The 26,565-nt window shown below is 42.3% G+C and overlaps 1 protein-coding gene across 1 annotated transcript; it reads right to left on the reverse strand.

Annotated features, from left to right (window-relative positions):
* Positions 1 to 22,059, reverse strand: ZIM2 (zinc finger imprinted 2). Its single transcript, XM_047791403.1, has 6 exons — positions 21,681 to 22,059; positions 19,872 to 19,975; positions 5,827 to 5,874; positions 4,601 to 4,727; positions 4,329 to 4,421; positions 1 to 962 (listed from the first exon to the last, which is right to left on the reverse strand). The coding sequence occupies exons 1-6, from the start codon at positions 22,057 to 22,059 to the stop codon at positions 1 to 3; spliced, it is 1,713 nt and encodes a 570-aa protein (XP_047647359.1).
* Positions 22,060 to 26,565: the final 4,506 nt, after the last annotated feature.

The following is a 26,565-nucleotide window of genomic DNA, read 5'->3' on the forward strand; positions in this document are numbered from 1 at the left end:
TCAGGAGTAACTGCACTCAACGGTCTTCTCTTGAGAATGGAGTTGGTAGTGTTGAGTGAGGTAGGAGGGTCGGCCGAAGCACTTCCCACACAGCTGACACTGGTAAGGCCTCTCTTGAGCATGGATGCGATAGTGCTGAATGAGATGTGAACGCCGACTGAAGGCTTTGCCACAGTCACAACACTGACAGGCTCTCTCCCCGATATAGTCATGTTTCCGCTGGTATCTAATCAAATGGGGCTTGTTGCGGGGCAACCCAGGTGGGAGGGCTTTTGCTGCCTCATGGGCTTTGAGATGTTGAAAAAGATGCACATCCTGGATAAAAGCTCTGCCGCACTGGACACATTCATAGTAGTCCTCCTGACGGTGAACTCTGAGGTGGCCACAGACGTCGGCACGCGGTGCAAACGGCTTTCCGCCTTCGCTGCATCCAGGGCACTTCGCCCCCGAATGAGCCTGCTGGCGTCTGGCGAGGGAGAAGGCTGCTCCGCTTGGTTGGTGTTCCAAGGGCTTCTCCTCACTGTGGACCTGCTCGTTTCTCTCGCAGGCCGACTGGGTCCCAAAGCCTCTTCCACAAAGTTCACATTCGCTATGTTTGGTCTCTCGGAGGAGAGACCCTCTGTCCACCAGCTGCGGACTGGTGCAAATTCCAGGAGCAGCATGTTCCTGGGGGTCCTTTGCTAGAAGAATCTCTGATTGTTTGGTAAGATCTGAGCTTCTCTCAAACTGATCACCACCACGGCTTCTTTCCTGATCCAGACACCGGGGGTCACTCACTGCTATAAGAGTCAAAAGTTTCTCTTCGTTGGCCTGGTGCACATCTGATGGATCATCAGAGGACTCCCGTACACACAGGAAGTTACCTGCCTCTGAATCCCCCATTCCTGCCCCCGAGGGAGATTTTTCTATAGGCAGGCTTGGCTCTGGAGTTACATCTTTGGCTTCAGGTTTTTTCTCCCAATCTAAAAGAAATATAAAAGTTCCTCTATTTTTTTTACTCAGAGAGACACATCATTATAGTAGAAACAGAAGAAAGAGACCAAACATAAACGGCATAGTTTTTATGGAGCTTTGAGAGTTTTCTGGAACCCTAAGGAGAGAATGGGAGGACAGAGGGACGGTAAGCGAGGAAGGGTGAGGACAGGGCAGAAGAGAGACCACCCAGGAGCACTGCACGTTGACCAAGATGCCGAGACACAGACGGGGGATGAGGAGGAGAGCTGGGCTTGGGGTTTGTCTGCGTCTTCTAGACCATGCTTGGTAGGTCACGACCACTCTGAGAAACTATCGGCTGTGGCCATACCAGGACTCCACTTGCCAAGTCAACGTGGGAGATACCATGCACGTTAAGCAGATTCCACTCCTGTAGGACTCTTCAAAACCGTTAATGGGCACCTCAGATCCCCAAAGATGGGCAGTACAGTGTGCGGCATTTCCCTAACTGATGTCACCACGGAATACTGTTTCTAAGAATGCCTCCTCCCAGAGGCTGCAGGACCACTGGGGAAACCACAGAGTAAAGAGGTCAACAGCCTCTGCTGCTCAGAATAAAGCAAAACAGACTCTAACTCTCTTCTTTGCTTCCGATCTCCTGTCCCACCCCAGTCTCTTCAATTTGACATTTATTAAATGTCTACTTCGAGCTAGGCATTATCCAACGAGATGGTCAGAGCAAGTCTGTAAAAGGACTCTAATCAAGCTATAAGTGACTACAGCAGAGAAGACGGAGGAACTTACTCCACTTACCAACAGGAAAGTCGCAACCAAGGGGCTGGCATCGGGACTCGTAAGCAGAGAAGGGGTGGCAGGCCTAGAAAATATCCTGAGCAAAGACACAGAACTGCGAAGGTACCTGCTCTGGGGAGCCAGCACACGGGCTGTGACTTGATATACCTGCAGGAGACGAGGCTGGGATGTGAATTTTGGGCCCGATGGGAAGAATTTAAATGTGCTGCTAAAAGCTCAGGTTTTCCTTTTTGAGGGAAGTAAGAAGCTGGTCAGAAGTTTGTGCCTTCTGAGTTCAACTCCCTAGGTGGGAACGAAACTGAAAACAAGCAAATCAAGTAAAAGACTGGAACTTTAAGAGGCAACGACAAACTCAGGGGTCACATCCCCACAGACACGCCAAACATGAGCAGAGTACGAGTGAAAGGGCAGAGCCCGAATACAGATGAGCAAGGCTTCGGCAGAAGAGGGGTCGGGGCCCTACCACCGTGGGGCAGATCTCTTGGGAAGTGGTCTCTGAAGACTCGAGCATGGAGGACCGGAAGACCCTGTCTCCTCCCTGGCCCCACGGCCAGTGTCTCAGCCCATTCTACCAGCCTCTCGCCTGACCGCTCCACCATCAAGCACCAGGCTCGGCCGGTCTGCCTAAAGCCCACTTCCCACAGAACAGCCAGAGGGATCGTTCTAGAATAGTGCTGCCCCACAGAACACTCTGACGATGAGCATGGTCTCTATCTTGCTGTCTAGCACAGTGGCCACAGCGCCACGTGACTAAGGAGCACGTGAAACGTGGCTGGTGTGAATGAGGAACTAAACTTTAAATTCTACGTCATTTTAGTGTAAATTTCAGCAGCCACATGTGGCTGGTGGCTACCACACTGAACAGCACACTTCTAAGGTGTCAATAATACTACCTTGGAGTTCCCTGGTGGCCTAGCAGTTAAGAATTCAGCACCGTCACTGCTGTGGCTCGGGTGTGATCCCTAGTCCAGGATCTTCCCATGTTGCAGCATAATAGTAGTAGCAGCAGTAGTAATACTGCCTCATTCCCTGGCCCGAAACCTTTCGGCACCATTTTCACATCTCACTTGGAATGAAACCCATATTCCTTAGCCTGTCCCTATGTGGGCTGGCCCACATCATTCTCCAAGACCTTATCTTGCACCCCTTCCACTTGGGACCATGTAGCTCTTCTTCCTGCTGTGGGAACACCTAAACTCATTCCAACCACAAAGCTCCTGTACCTGCTCTTCCCCCGCCTGCAACACGGCTCAAGATTTCTACGCAGACCCACTCTCGTCTCACTCAAATCTCCCTCAGTGAGGCCTTTCCTGGTTGCTTTATCTGCAGAACCTAGGAGAGTGCCTGGCCCACCACATAAGCTTCCTAGGTATCTATGGCATGATTGACTGAATAAATGATTGAAGGAACAAAAAGCGAAGAAGAGACGACAATGGAGGAAACAGATGCAGGAAGGTGTCCCCTTGGTAGGTCCCTGAATCTTGTCTGGGCATCCACTCCTCGGCCTGCCCGGGAAAAGCAGGGAGGGCAGTCGATCAGCACCAGACTGAGCACAGCTCCTGGCTCGCAAATGCCGTGTGACCCAATACGCAACAGTGGAGAACAAGGCGGGAGTGTCAAGGCTTCTGGGAAGGAAGCTTCCTCCCCTCGAGAATGCTCCCTGGACATCCCTGCTCTTTAGACAGAAACGGGAAGGCACAGTTTTGATTTGTTGGCAGAGTGAAGAGAAGATGAAACCAGTGGTCCCTAAAGACATCACTGAACCCCTAAATCCAATCACCCTCAAAGCCCGGCTGACCAGTACCATAAGCTCACCACCCCCTGTGGCTGTGGTTTTCTGTTAACAGCAACTGAAGGAGAGTGATGCTCTTGGCTGAACACGTGGTGACTCAGAGGAAAGGTGAACAGTCTTCATAGAGATGGTAAAAATAATGAAATATGCAATATGCAGCCACAGAGCTTGGAGAAGGTAAAGTTTAGAAGGTTCTTGTCTTTGAGACCTAAGGATGTCAGTGGGAACCTCTGGGAAAGTTTTAGAACAAAGTAAGAGAGAGAGAGATAGAAAGAGAGAGAGAAGAGAGAGAGAGAGAGAGAGTGTGTGTGTGTGTGTGTGTGTGTGTGTGTGTTGGCAGAGGTGGGGGTGGAAGCACACTGTGGGGGAGGGGGGCTAGGGAGGGAAGGGGAGGGGGCTTTGGGGTGTGAACAAGTCTGAGAAGCCACCACAAGGAAAATGGGAGACAGCTAGAAAGAAGAGCAGTTATCATGCCAAGGTTTTGTGTTTGTCTCAGTTAAGGAGGAAAGACCTCGGATTTCCCGCAGCCAAGGGAAGGGACAAATGAATGCAGGGTTGGGACACTAGAGAAAGCAGAGACTGGCCTCCCTGGAGCTGGGCAGGAGAGGAACTCTTGACTCGGAAGGGATGAGCTTCAGAGAGGAGGTGGAAGGAGGCACATGGAGAGTTGAAGCCGTGAGAGCCCCAGAGCTGAGCAGGCTTTGAGGAACAGCCCCCAGCCCCTCCCAGCTGACTGGGGGGTTCCTCCATGATTCCCGTCTCCTCAGGCTCCCCCCCCACCACTGCTCACCTTGATGTAGCGTGGTCCTGCCGTCTTCCTCCTCTGCCCATGCCTCCTCCTCTTCCAGCCAGGAGATGATGTCGGGCTTAGGGAACTGGTACCCTGTTGATAAAGGAGACTCTGTCTTGTACCCACAGGAACTCCCAGTCTGGGTTCTAATGACTCTGAGGGAATTAGAAAACGCAGATTTGTAGAGAAGAGAAATAAAGCCCGTTTGCAGTGGTTTTGCCCTCAGGGGACGAAGGGCCCTGACGGAGACATTTCTGACCACCACAACTTACCTAGGGAGACCAGGTTCCTGTAATTCTCCAGCATCACCTCCCGGTAGAGGTTCCTCTGAGCAGAACTAAGGTAGGTTAATTCCTCTGGACTGAAGTCCACAGCCACATCCTTGAAAGTCACCAACTCCTAAAATACCAGACACTCCTAAATGATCGAAATCCAGGAATTATCCCAAAGAGGGAGAAAGGCATCTGATGAGAGGAGACTGACCATGCAGCAGACTTTTAAACCAGCAGAAAGTTCCTAACCCAAGTGTTCTAATCCAGAGGTTAGAGGGACCTGGAAATATACCCCTCTTTGTCTTGTAGTCTGAGAGAAGTGGCAATATTTCTGAGACAGCTCCTGCTGCTAACTTCTACAGATTTGGGTTGGAGAAGAAAGATCCTTTTAAGTCACTATATAAACAGAGAAAAGGTGCAAATAATTAAAAGCTGAGCAGTATACCTCAGCCTCAGGAATCAGAGGCAGTTGAATTTAAGTTCTGGCTCTGGTCTTTCTCATAAGCTTTGTTGAGTGTGGACAGGTTATGCCTCAGTAACTCAGCCATAAAACACAAAGAGGTCATAAATTTGAAGAGATATTTGATCTTATTTATAAATAAGAAAATGCATTTCCAAATGACAAGGTATAATTTTATACCCATTACACTGCCAAAGTTAAGAAGTCTGATTACACCAAATATTATCTAGCATGTGGACCTTGGGGACCTTTTATAAGATGCTAAAGGAAATGTAAACTGGTAAACCACTTAGGACCCCAAAATTCTACTCCCAGGTATGTTTGCTCACATGTACTTGAGCAAATATGTTCACAGCAGTGCTACTTCTAACATCCAAAATCTGGAATGTACTTGAACATTCATTTACCATAGAAGAGAGAAATATATAACAGTATAGTCATACGATGGAATCACATTCCAGCAGTGAACACTAACCGCAGTTTCATGCAACGATTTTGGTAACCATAGGGTGAGTTTAAAAGCAGATGTCATAAGGCTACATCAGACTATGATACACATTTTACTAAGGCACATCTTGTGTGTTTTCGTGGGGACACCATGCAGACTGAGGAACATCTGACTTAGACCAGGAGTATTACTGGCTGCCCAGCTCCTAGAGGGGGCCTATTTGGCTCACTTGTGTTTTTCATTCTTTTTTCAAAACTCGTATTAGCTGGTACCACCAAAAAATGTGTAGATTTCATATTATTAACGGCATCACATTACCTCAGTAGTCCCTGTGGGCATCTTCACGTGGGATCCTTCACACAGACACTGTAGGGACAGAGAGCTACTCTCAGGAACAGATCATCTAGAGCAGTATTCCTCAACTTTTTTTTTCCTTATCTCTCCCCCAAGAATATTTTTAGACGCTTTTTCCTATTTCACTCCCCATGACTTTTTTTTCTGTTTCTAAAGGAAGCCCAGCATATTAATTTTCTCTAGGTTTCAAAATGTGATTTAGAGAGTAGAAGATGGCGGGATAGCAGGACCGGAGCTCAACTTCTCTCCTAAAACAACAACATTCACAACTAAAGACTGAGCAGTCTCCACCCAAATGGACCGGAAACCTTAAAAAGGATCCCCTACTCCAGAAGAACAAGAGGAGGCCACATCAAGAGGTAGGAGGGGCGATTTCGAGATACAAACAACCCCATACCTCCTGGGTGGGAAGCTCCACAGACTGGAAACTAACTGGTTCACAGAGACTCACCTACCGGAGTGAGAGTTCTGAGCCCCACATCAAACTCCCACGTGTGGGGACCTGGCACTGGGAGAAAGAGCCCCCAGAGCATCTGGCATTGAAGGCCAGTGGGGCTTGTTCGCAAGAGCTCCACAGGACTGGGGGAAATGGAGACCCCATTCTTAAAAGGTGCACACAGACTTTCACGTGCACTGAGTCCCAGGGCAAAGCAAAGTCTCCAAGGGAATCTGGGTCAAACCTGACCGCAGTTCTTGGAGGACATCCTGGGAAAACAGGGGTGAATGTGGCTTGTTGTGAGGGACGGACACTGAAGGCAAAGCTCTCGGGATTATTCAGCAGCTGCCTTTCTCTGGAGGGGGCCATTTTGGGAAAATCTGGCCCCACCCATCGGATCTGAGAAGCCCCAGGGCAAACAACAATCCAGGTGGGCTTGAAGCCCCACCCCTCAGTAAACAGGCTGCCTGAAGACCCCTCAGGCACACAGCTGCCTCTAATCCCATCCAGAGACTAAGCCCCACCCACCAGAGGGATTAGAATCGGCTCCTCCCACCAGGGGGCAGGCATCAGCCCCTCCCATCAGGAAGCCTACAGCAAGCCCCCCATACCAACTTCAGCCACAGGGGGGCAGACATCAGAAGTAAGAGAGGCTACAACTCTAGTATCTGTCAAAAGGTCACCACACCAAAAACCTATCAAAATGAAAAGACAGAGGACTATAACTCAGATGAGGGAGAAAGAAAAAACCCCAGAAAAACAGCTAAGCCATGAGGAGATTCTCAGCCTCCAGGAAAAAGACTTTAGACTGTTGATGCTGAAGAAGATGCAAGACATTGGAAATAAACTGGAGGCAAAGATGGATAACTTACAGGAAACACTGACCAAAGAGATACAAGATATACAACTTAAACAAGAAGAGATGCAAAATATAATAACTGAAATAAAAAATTCACTAGAAGCAGCTAACAGCAGAATACAGGAGGCAGAAGAACGAATAGGCAAGGTGGAGGACAGATTAGTGTAAATTACAGATGCAGAACAGAAAAGAGAAAAAAGATTTAAAACAAATGAAGAGAGACTCAGAGAACTCTGGGACAACGTGAAACACCCCAACATCCGTATTATAAGGGTGCCAGAAGGAGAAGAGAGAGGCAAGGAGACAGAAAAAATATTCCAAGAGATAATAGCCAAAAACTTCCCTAACATGGGGAAGGAATCACTCACTCAAATCCAAGAAGCACAACAAGTACCATATAAAATAAACCCACGGAGGAACACCCCGAGACACATACTAATCAAACTGACCAAAATTAAAGACAAAGAGAAAATCTTGAAAGCAGCTAGGGAAAAGAAACAAATAACATACAAGGGAACCCTGATAAGGTTATCGGCAGATTTTTCAACAGAAACTCTGCAGGCCAGAAGGGAGTGGCATGATATACTCAAAGTGATGAAAGGAAAAAACCTCCAACCAAGATTACTCTACCCAGCAAGGCTCTCGTTCAGATTTGAAGGAGAAATCAAAACCCTCTCAGATAAGCAAAAGCTGAGAGAATTCAGCAACACTAAACCAGCCTTACAACAAATACTAAAGGAACTTCTCTAGGCAGAAAAGAACAAGAGAAGAAGGAAAGGAAAAAGAGCAGCAAAAACAAATCCAAAGCAATTAATAAAATGGCAATAAGAACATACATATCAATAATTACCTTAAATGTGAATGGACTAAACGCCCCAACCAAAAGACATAGACTGGCTGAATGGATACAAAAACAAGACCCATATATATGCTGTCTTCAAGAGACCCACTTCACTTCTAGGGACACATACAAATTGAAAGTGAGAGGATGGAAGAAAGTATTTCATGCAAACGGGGATCAAAAGAAAGCTGGAGTAGCAATACTCATATCAGACAAAATAGACTTTAAAATGAAGAATATTTTCAGGGACAAAGAGGGATATTGCATAATGATCAAAGGATCAATCCAAGAAGATGTTATAACAATTTTAAATATCTACACACCCAACACAGGTTCACCACCATATATAAGGCAACTGCTAACAACCTTAAAAGGAGAAATTGACAATAACACAATCATAGTGGGGGACTTTAACACCCCACTTACAGCAATGGACAGATCAACCAGATAGAAAATCAATAAGGAAACATAGGCCCTGAATGAAGCATTAAACCAGATGGACTTAATAGATATTGATAGGACATTTCATCCAAAAGCAACAGAATACACATTCTTCTCAAGTGCACATGGAACATTCCCTAAGATTGACCATATCCTGGGCTACAAATCCAACCTCAGTAACTTTAAGAAAATTGAAATCATATCAAGCATCTTTTCCGACCACAATACTATATGACTGGAAATCAACAACAAGGAAAAAACTGCAAAAAACACAAACACATGGAGACTCAACAACATGCTACTAAACAACCAATGGCTCACTGAAGAAATCAAAGAGGAAATTAAAAAACACCTAGCAGCAAATGACAACGAAGATATGACACTCCAAAACCTATGGGATGCAGCAAAAGCCGTTCTAAGAGGAAAGTTTATAGCAATACAAGCCCACCTCAGGAAACAAGAAAAAGCCCAAATAAACAAGCTAACTTTACATCTAAAGCAGCTTGAGAGAGAAGAACAGACAAGATCTAAAGTTAGTAGAAGCAAAGAAATCATAAAGATCAAAGCAGAAATCAATGAAATAGAAACAAAGAAAACCATAGAAAAGATCAATGAAATGAAAAGCTGGTTCTTTGAAAAGATCAACAAAATTGATAAACCCCTAGCCAGACTTATCAAGCAAAAAAGAGAGAGGACACAAATCAATAAAATTAGAAATGAAAAAGGAGAAGTAACAACGGACACCACAGAAATACAAAGGATCATAAGAGACCACTATATGCAACTATATGCCAATAAAATGGAAAACCTAGAAGAAATGGACAAATTCTTAGAAAAGTACAATCTTCCAAGACTAAACCAAGATGAAATAGAAAAGATGAATGGACCCATCACAAGAACTGAAATTGAAACTTTGATTAAAAAACTTCCAACGTGGGAGAGGACAAGATGGCAGAGGAGTAGGGGGACACGTTCGCCCTCTCCCACAAAACAACAAAAAAAGCACATCTACAGAATAAATGACTCGCACAGAACAGCAACCAATCGCTAGCAGAGGAACCTAAACTTCAATAACGACAAGAAGTTCGTGACATTACTGTGCAGAACGGAAGAAAAGAGGAAAGTGAGAGAAGGTGAATCCGAGCGGGACGGGCGCTGCCGAAAGGGAACTGAGGAGGAGAAAGGGATCCCGCACCCTGGAAAGATCAAACGAACCGGAGGAATCTCCAGATGCATAGAAGAGTGTAGCAGTAAGGTGGAGTACGGAAAAGCCGATCAAGAACCCAACGGACCATCTGAACTACGGGCACAGTCACCAAAAATTGAGATGCCTGGGTGGGGGCTGAGCACCGAGTCCTCGGCTCCAGAGGTTAGTCCCAAGAACGGGCTGGGGGGTGGGGGCGGGGCGGAGGGGAAACTGCTTGGGAGGTCTAGAAACTGGTCTGTCAAGTTTTATGGGGCAGAGACTGCCTGGGAGACTAGAAAACAGAGCTGTCGCAGAGGAAGGGAGCAATACTCTAGGGGCGGGGAAGTGGAAAGCCGCATCAGAGGGAACCTGGGAGAAGAGCCTGGTCTGCGCCCGTGCTGGGGAGGGGAGAGAAGAAGGGGTGGGTCCCCACAGAATACTCCTCACGCCACAGCAAGCTTACAGGCCCGATAACTAGCAGAAAGCTGTGCTTCCCAGTGCATCCCCTCCCCCCACCCCCGCCACCCCCTACGCTCTCACCGAACCTGGGGCTGCCTGCCACCCGGAAGGGCTGGCCTCAACAATTGCCTGAAGCCTACCACCACAGGGGCTGTCCCTGTACAGGCCTGCTTGCCCTTATGGAGCGGCTACACTTCCGCAGAGCAGCACCAAACACCACCAGCCCCCGAGAAAAGGCCTGCAGCCCAGAAAAGCTAGAACAAGCCTAGCCAGGCCGTGAATAGATCTGCCTAATTCTCGGACGGTTTTTCTGAGTCGGGCTGCCCCGGGGAGGAGCCTCTTGGGTTTCCAGCGGCCCTGCTGCCCGCCCAAGCCCCCAGGGGGTGCAGAGCCCTAGTGGATCAGCTGCATAGGACTGCCAGCTCCAGGCAGGACCCCCCTGCAGCCCAGAAAAGCTGCAACAAGCTTGGCCAGACTGTGAAAAGATCCGCCTACATTCGCAGGCCATCCTTCTGAGTTGGGCTGCCCTAGGGAAGAGCCTCTTAGGTTCTCAGTGACCCAGATAGCTGCTCCAGCCCCCAGAGGGTGCTGCACTCCTGAGGAACAGCTGCCCAACACTGCCAACCCCCTGCAAGAACCCCACAGCCTAAAGACACCAGAGCAAGCTCTGCCTGACCAAGTGAAATCTGCTACCATCGTGGTGTGGACCTCCCAGTCCTGTCTGCCCTCAGGAAGTCCTCCTTTGCTTCAAAGAAACACTGTTAGCCCCATCAACACTCCAGAAAAGCCACACTGCCTCAAAAAAGATTGACCAACAACGCCAGCCCTCAGGAAATATTCCACGGCAGTGACAAGGCAACACTGCCTGATAACGGAGAGTACAACTCCCTCAGGAGAAAGAAAACAACGAGAAAGATGAAGAAGCTGAAGAACCACCCCCAGTCAAACCAACAGGAGAACTCACCTAAAACAGTCAACAATGAAACAGATCTATACAGTCTGACAGACCTGGAGTTCAAAAGAGAAATAGTGAAAATACTGAAGGAATTAAGAGAAGATATGAACAGTAATGCAGATACCCTCAGAAAGGAACTAGAAAATATAAGGAGGAGCCAAGAAAAACTAGAACATTCATTTGCAGAGATGCAAACTGAACTAAGGGCAGTAAAAACCAGAATGAATAATGCAGAAGAACAAATCAGTGATATGGAAGATAGAATAATGGAAATCACTCAATCCGGTCAGCAGACAGAAAAAACCGAATCAAAAAACTGGAAAGCAATATAAGGAGACCTATGGGATAATATAAAGCGGGCCAATCTACGCATAATAGGAATTCCAGAAGGAGGTAGAAAAAGATAAGGGGATGGAAACTATATTTGAAGAAATTATCGATGAAACTTCCCAAATCTAAAGGATACTGGGTTCAAGATACAAGAAGCACAGAGGGCCCCCCAACAAACTGAACCCAAATAGACCCACACCAAGACAATCATAAATAAAAATGGCAAAGTTAGTGATAAAGAGAGGATCCTAAAGGCAGCAAGAGAAAAACAGAATGTTACCTACAAGGGAACCCCCACAAGAATATCAGCTGATTTCTCTACAGAAACACTACAGGCCAGGTGGGAAGGCAAGAGATATTTAAAGTGCTAAAAGGAAAAAATATGAACCTAGAATACTATCCAGCAAGAATATCATTTAAAATAGAAGGGGAAAAAAATTTTTCCAACAAACAAAAAATTAAAGAATACAGCAACACAAAACCCAGGTTAAAGGAAATATTGAAAGGGCTTCTCTAAACCAAAAAGAAAGGAAGGAAAGGGAAGAAAAAGAAAAGAAAAAAAAAAGAAGAGGAAGAACTAGGACTGAGGAAACCACGTCAGAGAGCAGTCACTCAAATAAGCCAGCATACAGATTTAATCATGAACTGCTTCACAAAATAAAATTAAAAGAAAAAAAATAAAAAGAGTCATCAAAACCATAAAATGTGGGCAAGGGATGTTAGGAAATAAATAACCCTTTTGTTTGTTTGTTTGTATGTTTCTCTTCTTAATTTAATATAGTAATGAAGTGTTTGAACTTACAGGACCATCAGGCTAAAACACACAATTATGGGAAGGGGTTAGCATACTTAAAAAACAGGCAACCACAAGCCAAAACCAAATATTGCATTTGCAAAAAATGAAAAAAAAATACACTCAAGCAGATAATAACAGGGACATCCAACCGAAAAAAAAAAAAAAAAAAAAGAAAGGAAGAATGGAGAACCATAGAATCAACTGGAACACAGGTTCAAAATGGCAATAAATAATCATCTATCAATTATCACCTTAAATGTCAATGGACTGAATGCCCCAATCAAAAGACACAGAGTGGCTGAGTGGATAAAAAGGCAAAAACCTTCAATATGTGCCTACAAGAAACTCACCTTAGGACAAAAGATACATATAGATTGAAAGTGAAGGGTGGAGAAAAATATTTCACGCCAATAGACAGAAAAGCAGGAGTCGCAACATCATATCAGACAAAATAGACTTTAAAACAAAGACATAAAGAAAGACAAAGAAGGACACTACTTAATGATTAAGGGATCCATCCAAGGAGAGGATGTTACTATCATAACATATATGCCCCAAATTAGGCGCACCCAGATACATACATCAAAAATTAACAGACATAAAGGGAGATATTGATGAGAATACAATCATAGTAGGAGACCTTAATACCCCCCTCACATCAATGGACAGATCCTCTAGACAGAAAACCAATAAAGCAACAGAGATCCTAAAGGAAACAATAGAAAAGTTAGACTTAATTGATATCATCAGGGCACTACATCCAAAAAAATCAGAATACACATTCTTCTCAAATGCTCATGGAACATCTCTCAGAATACCCACATATGGGACACAAAGCTAACCTCAATAAATTTAGGAGCATAGAAATTATCTCAAGTATCTTCTCTGACCACAATGCCATGAAATTAGAAATCAACCATGGGAAAAGGAAAGAGAAAAACCCATACATGGAGACTAAACAACATGCTACTAAAAAACCAATGGGTCATGAGGAAATCAAGAAGGAAGTTAAAAACTACCTTGAAACAAATGATAATGAAGACACAACCTCTCAAAATCTATGGGATGCTGCGAAAGCAGTGCTCAGAGGGAAATTTATAGCAATACAGGCCTTTCTCAAAAAAGAAGAAAGATCCCAAATTGACAACTTAACCCTCCACCTAAGTGAATTAGAAAAAAAGAACAAAAAAGTCCTAAAGTCAGCAGAAGGAAGGAAATTATAAAGATCAAGAAGAAATCAATAGAGACTCAAAAAACAATAGAGAAAATTAATAAACCAGAGCTGGTTCTTTGAAAAGGTAAACAAAATTGACAAACCCCTGGCCCAGACTCACTAAAAAGAGGAGAGAAAGAACCCAAATAACCAAAATTATAAATGAAAAAGGAGAAATCACAACGGATACAGCAGAAATACAAAAAACCATAAGAGAATACTATGAACAACTATACAGCAACAAGTTTGACAATCTGGAAGAAATGGACAATTTTTCTAGAATCTTACAGCCTGCCAAAACCGAATCAAGAAGAAAACAGACCAACTGAACAGACCGCTCACTAGAAATGAAATTGAAGAGGTCATAAAAACACTCCCTACAAATAAAAGTCCAGGACCAGATGGCTTCACAGGTGAATTTTGTCAAACATATAAAGAGGAACTGGTGCCCATCCTCCTTAAACTCTTTCAAAAGGTTGAAGAAGAAGGAATACTCCCAAAGACATTCTATGATGCCACCATCACCCTCATTCCAAAACCAGACAGAGATACCACCAAAAAAGAAAACTATCGCCCAAGATCATTGATGAATATAGATGCAAAAATTCTCAACAAAATCTTAGCCAACCGAATCCAACAACATATCAAAAAAATCATACACCATGACCAGGTTGGGTTCATCCCAGGTTCACAAGGATGGTTCAACATACGCAAATCAATCAGCGTCATACACCACATTAACAAAAGAAAAGTCAAAAATCATATGATCATCTCAATAGACGCAGAAAAAGCATTTGACAAAGTCCAACATCCATTCATGATCAAGACCCTCGCCAAAGTGGGTATAGAGGGAACATTCCTGAACATAATCAAAGCCATTTATGAGAAACCCACAGCAAATATAATACTCAATGGGGAAAAACTGAAAGCCTTCTCACTCAAATCTGGAACAAGACAGGGATGCCCACTCTCACCACTGCTCTTCAACATAGTTTTGGAAGTCCAAGCCACAGCAATTAGACAAACAAAAGAAATAAAAGGCATCCAAATAGGGAGAGAAGAGATAAAACTGTCACTGTATGCAGATGACATGACACTATGCATAGAAAACCCTAAGGAGTCAACCCCAAAACTACTTGAACTGATTAATAAATTCAGCAAAGTAGCAGGCTATAAGATTAACATTCAGAAGTCAGTTGCATTTCTGTATACCAGCAATGAAATATTAGAAAAGGAATACAAAAATACGATACCTTTTAAAATTGCACCTCACAAAATCAAATACCTCAGAATGCACCTGACCAAGGAGGTAAAGGACCTATATGCCGAGAACTATAAAACTTTAATCAAATAAATCAAAGAAGATGTAAAGAAATGGAAGGATATTCCATGCTCCTAAGTTGGAAAATTTAATATTGTAAAAATGGCCGTATTACCCAAAGCAATCTACAGATTCAGTGCAATCCCTATCAAATGACCCATGACATTTTTCACAGAACTAGAACAAACAATCCAAACATTTATATGGAACAACAAAAGACCCAGAATCGCCAAAGCAATCCTGAGAAACAAAAACCAAGCAGGAGGCATAACTCTCCCAGACTTCAAGAAATACTACAAAGCCACAGTCATCAAAACAGTGTGGTACTGGTATCAAAACAGACAGACAGACCAATGGAACAGAATAGAGAATCCGGAAATAAACCCTGACACCTACGGTCAATTAGTCTTTGACAAGGGAGGCAAGAACATAAAATGGGAAAAAGAAAGTCTATTCAGCAAGCATTGCTGGGAAACCTGGACAGCTGCATGCAAAGCAAAGAAACTAGAACACACCCTCACACCATGCACAAAAATAAACTCCAAATGGCTGAAAGACTTAAATATACGACAGGACACCATCAAACTCCTAGAAGAAAACATAGGCAAAACACTCTCTGACATCAACATCATGAATATTTTCTCAGATCAGTCTCCCAAGGCAATAGAAATAAGAGCAAAAATAAACCCGTGGGACCTCATCAAACTGAAAAGCTTTTGCACAGCAAAGGAAACCCAAAAGAAAACAAAAAGACAACTTACAGAATGGGAGAAAATAGTTTCAAATGATGCATCTGACAAGGGCTTAATCTCTAGAATATATAAGCAACTTTTACAACCCAACAGCAAAAAAGCCAATCAATCAATGGAAAAATGGGCAAAAGACCTGAATAGACTGTTCTCCAAGGAAGATATACAGATGGCCAGCAAACACATGAAAAAAATGCTCAACATCGCTGGTTATAAGAGAAATGCAAATCAAAACTACCATGAGATATCACCTCACACCAGTCAGAATGGCCGTCATTAATAAATCCACAAATAACAAGTGCTGGAGGGGCTGTGGAGAAAAGGGAACCCTCCTGCACTGTTGGTGGGAATGTAAACTGGTACAGCCACTATGGAGAACAGTTTGGAGATACCTTGGAAATCTATACATAGAACTTCCATATGACCCCGCAATCCCACTCTTGGGCATCTATCCGGACAAAACTCTACCTAAAAGAGACACATGCACCCGCATGTTCATTGCAGCACTATTCACAATAGCCAGGACATGGAAACAACCCAAATGTCCATCGACAGATGACTGGATTCCGAAGATGTGGTCTATATACACAATGGAATACTACTCAGCCATAAAAAAGAATGACATAATGCCATTTGCAGCAACATGGATGGAACTAGAGAATCTCATCCTGAGTGAAATGAGCCAGAAAGACAAAGACAAATACCATATGATATCACTTATAATTGGAATCTAATATCCAGCACAAATGAACATCTCCTCAGAAAAGAAAATCATGGACTTGGAGAAGAGACTTGTGGCTGCCTGATGGGAGAGGGAGGGGTGGGAGGGATCGGGAGCTTGGACTTATCAGACGCAACTTAGAATAGATATACAAGGAGATCCTGCTGAATAGCATTGAGAACTTTGTTTAGATACTCATGTTGCAACAGAACAAAGGGTGGGGGGGCGGAAATGTAATTGTAATGTATACATATAAGGATAACCTGACCCCCTTGCTGTACAGTGGGAAAATAAAAAAAAAAATTTTTAAAAAAGAACTATTTTCAATGTCCCATAATAAAACATAAAGGAAAAGAAAAGAAAACAAAACAAAACAAAAAAAACTTCCAACAAACAAAAGTCCAGGACCAGATGGCTTCACAGGCAAATTCTTTTTTTTTTGTCTTTTTTTCTGCCATTTCTTGGGCCACTCCTGCAGCATATGGAGGTTCCCAGGCTAGGAGTCTAATCAGAGTTGCAGCCACCGGCCCACGCCAGAGCCACAGCAATGCAGGATCCGAGCCGCGTCTGCAACCTACACCACAGCTCAAGGCAACACCGGATCGTCAACCCACTGAGCAAGGGCAGGGACCGAACACACAACCTCATGGTTCCTAGTCGGATTCATTAACCACTACACCACGACAGGAACTCCCCCACAGGCGAATTCTATCAAACATTTAGAGAAGAGCTAACACCTCTCCTTCTGAAACTATTTCAAAAAATTGCAGAAGAAGGGATACTCCCAAACTCATTCTATGAGGCCACTGTCACCCTGGTACCAAAACCAGACAACAACTCCACAAAAAAAGAAAACTACAGGCCAATATCACTGATGAAGATCAATGCAAAAATCCTCAACCAAATACTAGCAAACCGCATCCAACAATACATTAAAAGGATTGTACATCATGATCAAGTGGGATTTATCCCAGTGATGCAAGTGTTCAATATCTGCAAATCCATCAGTGTGATACACCACATTAACAAACTGAAGAATAAAAACCATATGATCCTCTCAATAGACGCGGGAAAAGCCTTTGACAAAATCCAACACCCATTTCTGATAAAAACCCTTCAGAAAGTGGGCATAATGGGAACCTACCTCAACATGATAAAGGCCCATATATGACAAACCCACAGCGAACATCATTCTCAATGGTAAAAAGCTGAAAGAATTCCCGCTGAGATCAGGAACAAGACAAGGATGTCTGCTCTCACCAGTACTCTTCAACATAGTTCTGGAAGTCCTAGCCACAGCAATCAGAGAAGTAAAAGAAATAAAAGGAATCCAAATTGGAAAGGAAGAAGTAAAACTATCGCTATTTGCAGATGACATGATACTATAGCTAAAGAATCCTAAAGACCTTACCAGAAAACTGTTAGAGCTTATTCACGAATTTGGCAAAGTTGCTGGATACAAAATCAATACACAGAAATCGATAGTGTTTCTATATACTAACAATGAAAAAGCAGAAAAGGAAATTAGGGAAGCAATCCCATTTACCATCACATCCAAAAGAATAAAATACCTAGGAGTAAACCTACCTAAAGAAACAAAAGACCTGTACTCTGAAAACTACAAGCCACTGATGAAAGAAATCAAAGATGACACAAATAGATGGAAAGATATACCATGCTAGTGGATTGGAAGAGTTAATATTATCAAAATGACTATACTACCCAAGGCAATCTACAGATTCAATGCAATCCCTATCAAATTACCAAGGACATTTTTCACAGAACTTGAACAAAATATTTTTAAGTTTGTTTGGAAGTACAAAAGACCCAGAATAGCCAAAGACATCCTGAAAAAGAAAAATGGAGCTGGAGGAATCAGGCTCCTGGACTTCAGACTATATTACAAAGCAACAGTCGTCAAAACTGCATGGTACTGGCACAAAGACAGACATATAGATCAGTGGAACAGGATAGAAAGCCCAGAATTAAACCCATGCACTTACAGCCAACTAATCTATGACAAAGGAAGCAAGACTATACAATGGAGAAAGGACAGCTTGTTCAATAAGTGCTGCTGGGAAACCTGGACAGCCACATGGAAAAGAATGAAATTAGAACACTCCCTAACACCATACACAAAAATAAACTCCAAATGGATTAAAGACCTAGATATAAGACCAGACACTATCAAACTCCTAGAGGAAAACATAGGCCAAACACTCTCTGACATAAACGACAGCAACATCTTCTCGGATCCACCTATCAGAGTATTGACAATAAAAAGAAAAATAAACAAATGGGACCTACTCAAACTTCAAAGTTTCTGCACAACAAAGGAAACCCTAAACAACACAAAAAGACAAACCACAGAATGGGAGAAAATCTTTGCAAGTGAATCGACTGACAAGGGATTAATCTCCAATATTTATAAACAACTTCTGCAGCTCCATGGGCAGAAGATCTAAACAGACAGTTCTTCAAAGAAGACATACAGATGGCTGAGAAACACATGAAAAAATGTTCAGCATCACTCATTATTAGAGAAATGCAAATCAAAACCATGATGAGGTACCACCTTACACCAGTCAGAATGGCCATCATCCAAAAGTCTACAGACAATAAGTGCTGGAGAGGGTGTGGAGAAAAAGGAACTCTAGTACACTGTTGGTGGGATTGTAAATTGGTGCAACCACTGTGGAAAGCAGTATGGAGATTCCTCAGAAAACTCAACATAGAACTACCATTTGATCCAGCAATCCCACTCCTGGGCATCTATCCAGAGAAAACCACGACTCGCAAAGACACATGTACTCCAATGTTCATTGCAGCACTATTTACAATAGCCAAGACATGGAAACAACCCAAATGTCCATCGACAGAGGAGTGGATCCAGAAGATGAGGTACAAATACACAATGGAATATTACTCAGCCATCAAAAAGAACGAAATACCAGCATTTTTAGCAACATGGATGGACCTAGAAACTATCATGCTAAGTGAAGTCAGCCATACAATGAGACACCAACATCAAATGCTTTCACTGACATGTGGAATCTGAAAAAAGGACAGACGGAACTTCTTTGCAGAACAGATGCTGACTCACAGACATTGAAAAACTTATGGTCTCCGGAGGAGACAGTTTGGGGGGTGGGGGGATGTACTTGGGCTGTGGGATGGAAATCCTGTGAAATCAGATTGTTATGATCATTATACAACTACAGATGTGATAAATTCATTTGAGTAATAAAAAAGTGAAAAAAAATGTGATTTAACAGAACATTAAGGAGCACATTTAAAAAAAACCTTACAACAGTATCCTATGCCTAGAAGAGCTGCCATTTTTTCACATATACAAAGGAGCACAACAGCATAAACCACATGAGAATTGTTTTAAATAAGCCAAAAGGAGAGAGAAAATGGAATACTAAACAATGAAAAATTAATTCAAGAGATAGGAAAAGAGGGAACATGTTAAATATCTAGTATCTGGGGTGGTGAGAAATGTGACAGAGGAAAATAAAGCCGGGGAGGGGAATACAAAAAATCAGAAGAAAAATTGTTATACGCAAGCCAGGAAAAGGCTCCATCAGCTAATGTTTCTATACAGATTTTGAGAAAATGAGGGTGTTGTTTGATTAAAGGGGAAGGTCAGAAGTCAGGAAGCCGAGGTCCCCATCTAGAGAACTCAGAAGAAAGCCTGACCTGCGATCTAGCAGATGGCACACTGTCACACTTCTCTGCAGCCTCCTTTTGGTATTCTTCAGTGTTTCTCTGTTCTGCATGGACAGAGTCCTGAGCAAAGAAACCTACAAGGGAGAAAGGAATGAGCATGGAAGTCCAGTCTGGCAGCACCCACGCCACCCAGTCCTGCCACGAGGGGAAGCAGCAGTCCTGGCCTTCCTACGCAAGAGGAAGTCCACAGAAATCCTTTCTCAGCTCAACACGGCAAGTTCCAGAAAAGAGCTCTGGTTATCTCCCACCTCTAAACCCTTCCATTGCTTCTCAGTCAGTGCCTTCCCAATAAAGCAGAAGTTCCCTCTTTATTTACATCAGTGGCCCTAGCCTCAGTGTCCTTTCAGTCACCAGGGAACCTCAGTTTCTCAATCATAACATGAAAATAATAACATTGATACTGCTAAGGGCTTTGGTAGGGATTACACATTACATACGTAAAACACACAGCATGCATTTTGAAAAATGGCAACTCTTATTAACAAGCTTTTCTAACATCTTTTTCATTCTCTGATCTAGAAGACAACCACCACCTTCTCTACAGAAACCTGAACCCTGAAATCCTCCCTTGCCTGTAGTCTCTTCCAGAGTGAACCTTTCATTAATGTTGTTTCTTTCTCATATCCTTTCCCCTGAATCCAGCTCCAGCAAGAGCTCTGTGCCTTTGGCCAAGTTTAAAACCTCTGCAGGACAATATCCCCTATGTCCACTGGAGGCAGTGTCACACCACGAACAAGAGAACAGACACAGGGCCTTCCCTTGCAGCGGCTCACTGCAGGTTAAGGATCTGGTGTTGTCACTGCTGTGACTGGGGCACTGCTGTGGTGCAGGTTCAATCCCTGACTTGGGAACTTTCGCATGCCATGGGTGAAGCCAGAAAACAAAAAACAAACAAGAATACAGACACTGGAGCCAGCCACCCAGGTCTGAATCCTGACTGCCAATTACTATTTGTGGGACCAAGGGTAAGTTCTTCAATCTCTTTGTGCTTAGTCTCCTCATTTATGGAAAGAGGGCAATACTTACCTCAAGAGTTATTAAGAGAAGTAAATTAATATTATAAAATACAGGGACTATAGTACATTTTAAGTGCCTAACATGTTCACTATTAGCATCTTCGAAATTCTTTTAAGGAAATGCAGGTACACAGAATGGATTAATCATAATCCTTAATTCACGATATGTCACCATTCAGCCATGCACGACCCTTATGCTTATTTCAGATTTATTTGTTTATGTTTTGAAATGTAATTAGCCCACTCCACCGGCCTGCACCCCAGGATTTTTCCCTTGCCTTTCTCTTCTTTTCTCTATACACCCAAACAATACTTTATTTTTAGTATCAGTTTTATTCAAAGGACTGTTAAGAGTGAATGGATGTCTTCTCTCACAACTACAATGCCCTCACTCCAATCTAGTAACGTGAGTTTCTAGGAGAGCAGTCAAATTTTGACAGACCTTAAATTTCCAGGCCTCGTATCTCCCACATTTTATGCCCTCTTTTCTTGCCTGAGTGTGTCTTTTTGGTTTGTGTTGACACTGCAAGTTTAAGCTCAATAAGAAATGTGGAGGGGAGGAAAACAAGAAGGGGTACTCTCAGAAAAATAATAAACATTAAAAGCAAATCCAAACCCCAAATTGATTTCATTTCACACAAGCTTAGGCAGATTAGACTGGATTGTAAAAATTTATTCATTCATTCAACAAATTTTTCTTCAGTTCCCTATTACATGCTGGTTCTACAAATGCAAATAGCTAGTTGCTTCCTTCCTCTCTCACCTTTCTCCTCACATGCCTGGATCAAGTTTGCCACCAGGTTTCCTGCTTCCTTGCTGCTCTTGGGCTGTTTTGACCTCACCCAGGTCTGAACCTCCTCTGGCAGGGTGTTCAAAAACTGCTCCAGCACCAGTTGCTCCATCATCTGCTCCTTGGTGTGGGTCTCCGGCTGCAGCCATTGCCAGCAGAGATCCTGAATCTGGCTCAGAGCTTGGTGAGGCCCAGTCACTGACAGGTACTGAAAATGCCTAAACTTTTGACGAAAAACTTTCAGAGCCCCTGGGTTTCTTATGGAGATGACTTCTGGATTCTCTTTCTGCTCATGTAGATGAATGAGCTGGGAATTCGTCAAGATATCCAAAACCTCTGTCATATGCAGCATCTTTAAAGTTTGGCCCTGCAAAGGATGGAGATACTCTAGGAGGCAGCCTGCTTCGGAACACACTGTTGTGGAGGATGGTGGGCAAAGTTGTATCAGATGGAGAAAGGAGTCAGGAACCTCAGTACCTGTGAAAATTACAGAGACTCACAAATGGCTTACACAGTTAGGACTGGACTGCAGAGGTTATCTGAAGCAAAGGAAGTCAGCTCATTTCACACAAAAGCCTAAATGAGCATTCAGACAGATTCAGACACCTACAGAGAGGATGATTCCTTAGTCACATTCCCAGATGAAGACCCACAGGCACAAACCAGAAATATTTCAGAAATGGCACTGAAGGGAAAGGGGACTTAAACCACAAACCACAATTAATTGAAATAACTTATGAATCATAAGAATTTCATTTTTAAAAAAAGAGTTTAAATGAGTTAATAAAGAATGAGGAAAGATCATTACAATACAAACATCCTACAAAAGGGCTGGATTTGTGTGTTTGTGTGTGTACACAAATATATATAAAGAAAATCATACAAAATATATAAAGAAATCATACAAATCAGTAAGAAAAAGGCAAATAAAACAAGAGCAAAGAAGTTAAAAGATTTGAGCAGGTACATACAAAAGAAGAAAACTATATGACCAAAATATATGAAATCGATTTCATTAGTTTCCAGAGAAATATGAATTAAAACCAGAATGAATATCACTATACACCCTCCCGAATGTTAAAAAAAATTTTAAATCAGACAATTGTTAAGTGTTCAAGACAGTAGAATGATATAGCCATGGAGTGGAAATTTAAACAAAGAATATAGATCTTGCTGTTGAGTAAAAAAAACAAGGCTCAAAAAAAAAAAAAGTCATGATATGAGTCCATTTACATAAAGGTAAAATACAAGCAAAACAAATCTAAAGTGTCATAAATTAGAATAGTGGTTACAGCTTGGACTGGGAGCAGCGGTAATGACTGGGAGGGGGACAACATAAGGGTTTCTGGAAAGCTGGTAATGTTCTATTTTTTTTTCATCTAGGAGCTCATGATGACACAGTGTGCTCGTTTTGTGAAAACAGCTATATACTTATGGTTGTGCCCTTTTCTGTATTACATTATACGTAAAAAATTTAGCTGTGTTACAGATCTAGGTTCTAACATTAAGTGAAAAATCAGGAAACAAACTTGAATATAGGATATATACTTAACCATATAAATCACATTTTTAAAAAAAACCCTGGAAAGTAAACCAAAATATTGCAACAGAGAGTTGTCTATGAGCAGTGAGGATATAAATTATTTTTACTGGTGATTGTGTACCTTCTCTCTCAAAACTACTTTCTAATTTCAAATATTCTACAATGAACCTTCTAACACCTAAGATAAGGAAAATAAAAAATATTTTTTTTCTATTAAAGCTGCATTCACTCTATGAAACCACAAACAAGACTGCCGCTTGGGGGAAATATTTCTTTTTTTCTTTTCTCCTTCCCATTAAGGAGACATATTTCTAAGACATATTTTAAGTTCTTCTGTTTAAAGGCATTTTTGTTTTTCAATTATAAGTCACAATGCATGAACATCACTGAAACTAAGTAACTGTCCACATCTTTACTATTTCACTTACAGTGAAATTACCTAGACAAAAGGTATGAACTTAGTTTCATCACTGAAACTAAGTAACTGTCCACATCTTTACTATTTCCCTAAAAGTGAAATTACCTAGACAAAAGGTATGAACTTTTTAAAAAGTTCTTAACACAATCTGCCAAAATTTCCTCCCAAACGCTTCCACTATTTTCCTGAGTGCTACCCGCTGTTGCTCTCACTCCCCTGGGAACACACATGCTCTGCTGTTGCCACTGCCAAAGGCTCTGGGCGCTACCTACAACTGCCCAGGGTCACTGCTGCTTCCCAGGGCCCTATAACCAGAGCAGCCTGCACCACACCCCAGGGGTCCTCGCCACTGTCAAGAGCCCAGCAACCAGGCATTAGCTACTAGCCCTACCCATTGCCTCCATCTCCCTGGGAGCATGCGCAGGCTGTACACCAGCACACCCCCATCAAGGGGATAATAGCCTGCACACACTGAGAAAAGAGACAGCAAGCATCCAAACTAAAGGCAGCCCTCACGCCAAAAAAGACAGTAAGCTCTCACAAACTACCCAGAGCTGCTATCGCATGTAAAGAGCCTTCCAAGACTACAGTAGTTGCTTCTCCTAAACTCACAGAATAAGAAAAATATAAGCAAAATGAAGAAGCTCAGGAACCATTCCCAGGTTTAAAAAAAAAAAAGGAGACTTCCCCTGAAGGGCCAAACAAAGAAACAGACCTCTGCAGTCTAACACACACTGAGTTCAAAAAGAGGATAATGAAAATTCTGAAGGGATTAAGAGTGGATATGAAAGAATTAGAGCAGATATGAACAGTAATGCGGATTACTTTAGAAAGGAACTAGAAAATAAGAGGAGCCAAGGAAAATTAGAAAATTCATACTCAGAGACGCAAGCTGAATTAAAGGCATTGAAAAGCAGAATGAATAAAGCAGAGGAACAAATAAGTGACTTCCAAGATAGAATAATGGAAATCACCCAATCAGAACAGCAGACAGAAAACCAAATGGAAAAAACATGAAGCAATATAAGATATCTATGGAGTAATATAAACTGGGCCAATCTACACATAATAGGGATTCCAGAAGGAGAAGAAAAAGAAAAATGGATTGAAAACATATTTGAAGAAATTATGGCTGAAAACTTTCCAAATCTAAAGGAAATAGTTATCAAGATACAGGAATCACAGAGGGTCCCAAACAAGTTGAACCCAAACAGACCTACACTAAGACATATTACAAAAAAAATGGCAAAAGTTAAAGATAAGGAGGGGATTCTAAAGGCAGCAAGAGAAACACAAAGAGTTAGTTATAAGGAAACCTCCATAAGGCTATCAGCTGATTTCTCTACAGGAACACTACAGGCCAGAAAATAGTGGTAAGATGTATTCAAAGTTCTGAAAGGGAAAAATCTTCAGCCTAGAATAACTCTACCCAGCAAAAATACCATTTAAAATAGGAGAAATAGGGAGTTCCCTTCGTGGCTCAGCAGTTAACATACCCGACTAGGATCCATGAGGATTTTGGTCTGATCCCAGGCCTGTCAGTGGGTTAAGGATCTGATGTTGCCATGAGGTGTGGTGTAGGTCGCAGACATGGCTCAGATCCCTTGCTGCTGTGGCTGTGGCTGACACCTTAAGCTCCAATTCAACCCCTAGCCTACGAACTTCCACATGCCACAAGTGCAGCCCTAAAAAGCAACAACAACAAAAAAAAGTAGGAAAAAAGGAATTTCTCCAACAAATAAAAACTAAAACAATACAGCAATACTAAATCCATTCTGAAAGAAATACTGAAACATCTGTCTCCTCTAAATAGGAAAAAAGTAAGAAAATATATTATGGAGGAAATCACAATTGGGAAGTAATCACTTAAGCCTGTATGCAGATCTAAAAGGGAAAAAACCTATTTATAAAAGTGACAATAAATACAAGGAACAACAAAAGGGATAAACATGAGGATGTAAAAAAAGGAAATCGAAATCATAAAATGTGTAGAAGGAAAGAAAATCTAGACTGTTTTTTTTAGAATGTGTTTGAGCCTATATGACCATCAGGCTAAAAAAGCAGATGTAGGAAGGAGTTAACATATTTGAAAAACAGGGCAACCACAATCAAAACCAAACAATACGTTCACAAAAACAAAAAAGGAGAGGCCACAAGCATAAAATAAAAGGAAATTATCCACCCCCCAAAAAAATGAGAAACAGAGAATCAATGGGAAAACAAGGTTTAAAATAGCAATAAATACATATTTATCAATAATTACCTTAAATGTCAAAGGACTGAATGTTATAATCAAAAGACATATAGTGGCAAACTAAATTTAAAAAAAAAAAGCCTACAATATGCTGCCCACAAGAGACTCACCTCAGGGCAAAGAATGCATATAAACTGAAAGTGAGGGGATGGAAAAAGATATTTCATGCAAATGGAAAAGACAGGAAAGCAGGAGTTGCAATGCTCATATCAGACAAAACAGACTTTAAAACAAAGGCCATTAAAGACAAAAAGGACACTATTTAATTATAAAAGGATCAATTCAAGAACAGGGTATTACATTTGTCAATATACATGCCCCTAATATAGGAGCACCCAAATACATATAACAAACACTAACAGACATGGAAGGAGAAATTGATGGGAATACAATAATACTAGGACGTTTTAACACCCCACTCACAGCAATGGACAGATCCTCTAGATAGCAAATCAATAAGGCAACAGAGATCCTAAGTGACACAATAGAAAAGTTACACTTAATTGATATTTTTCAGGACATTACATCAGAAAAACTCAGAATATACATTATTTTCAAGTGCACATGGAACATTCTCAATGATTGATCACATACTGGTGCACAAAACTAACCTCAACAAATTTAAGAATATAGGAGTTATTTC

Source organism: Phacochoerus africanus, chromosome 8 (assembly GCF_016906955.1).
Source record: "Phacochoerus africanus isolate WHEZ1 chromosome 8, ROS_Pafr_v1, whole genome shotgun sequence".
Taxonomy (NCBI): domain Eukaryota; kingdom Metazoa; phylum Chordata; class Mammalia; order Artiodactyla; family Suidae; genus Phacochoerus; species Phacochoerus africanus.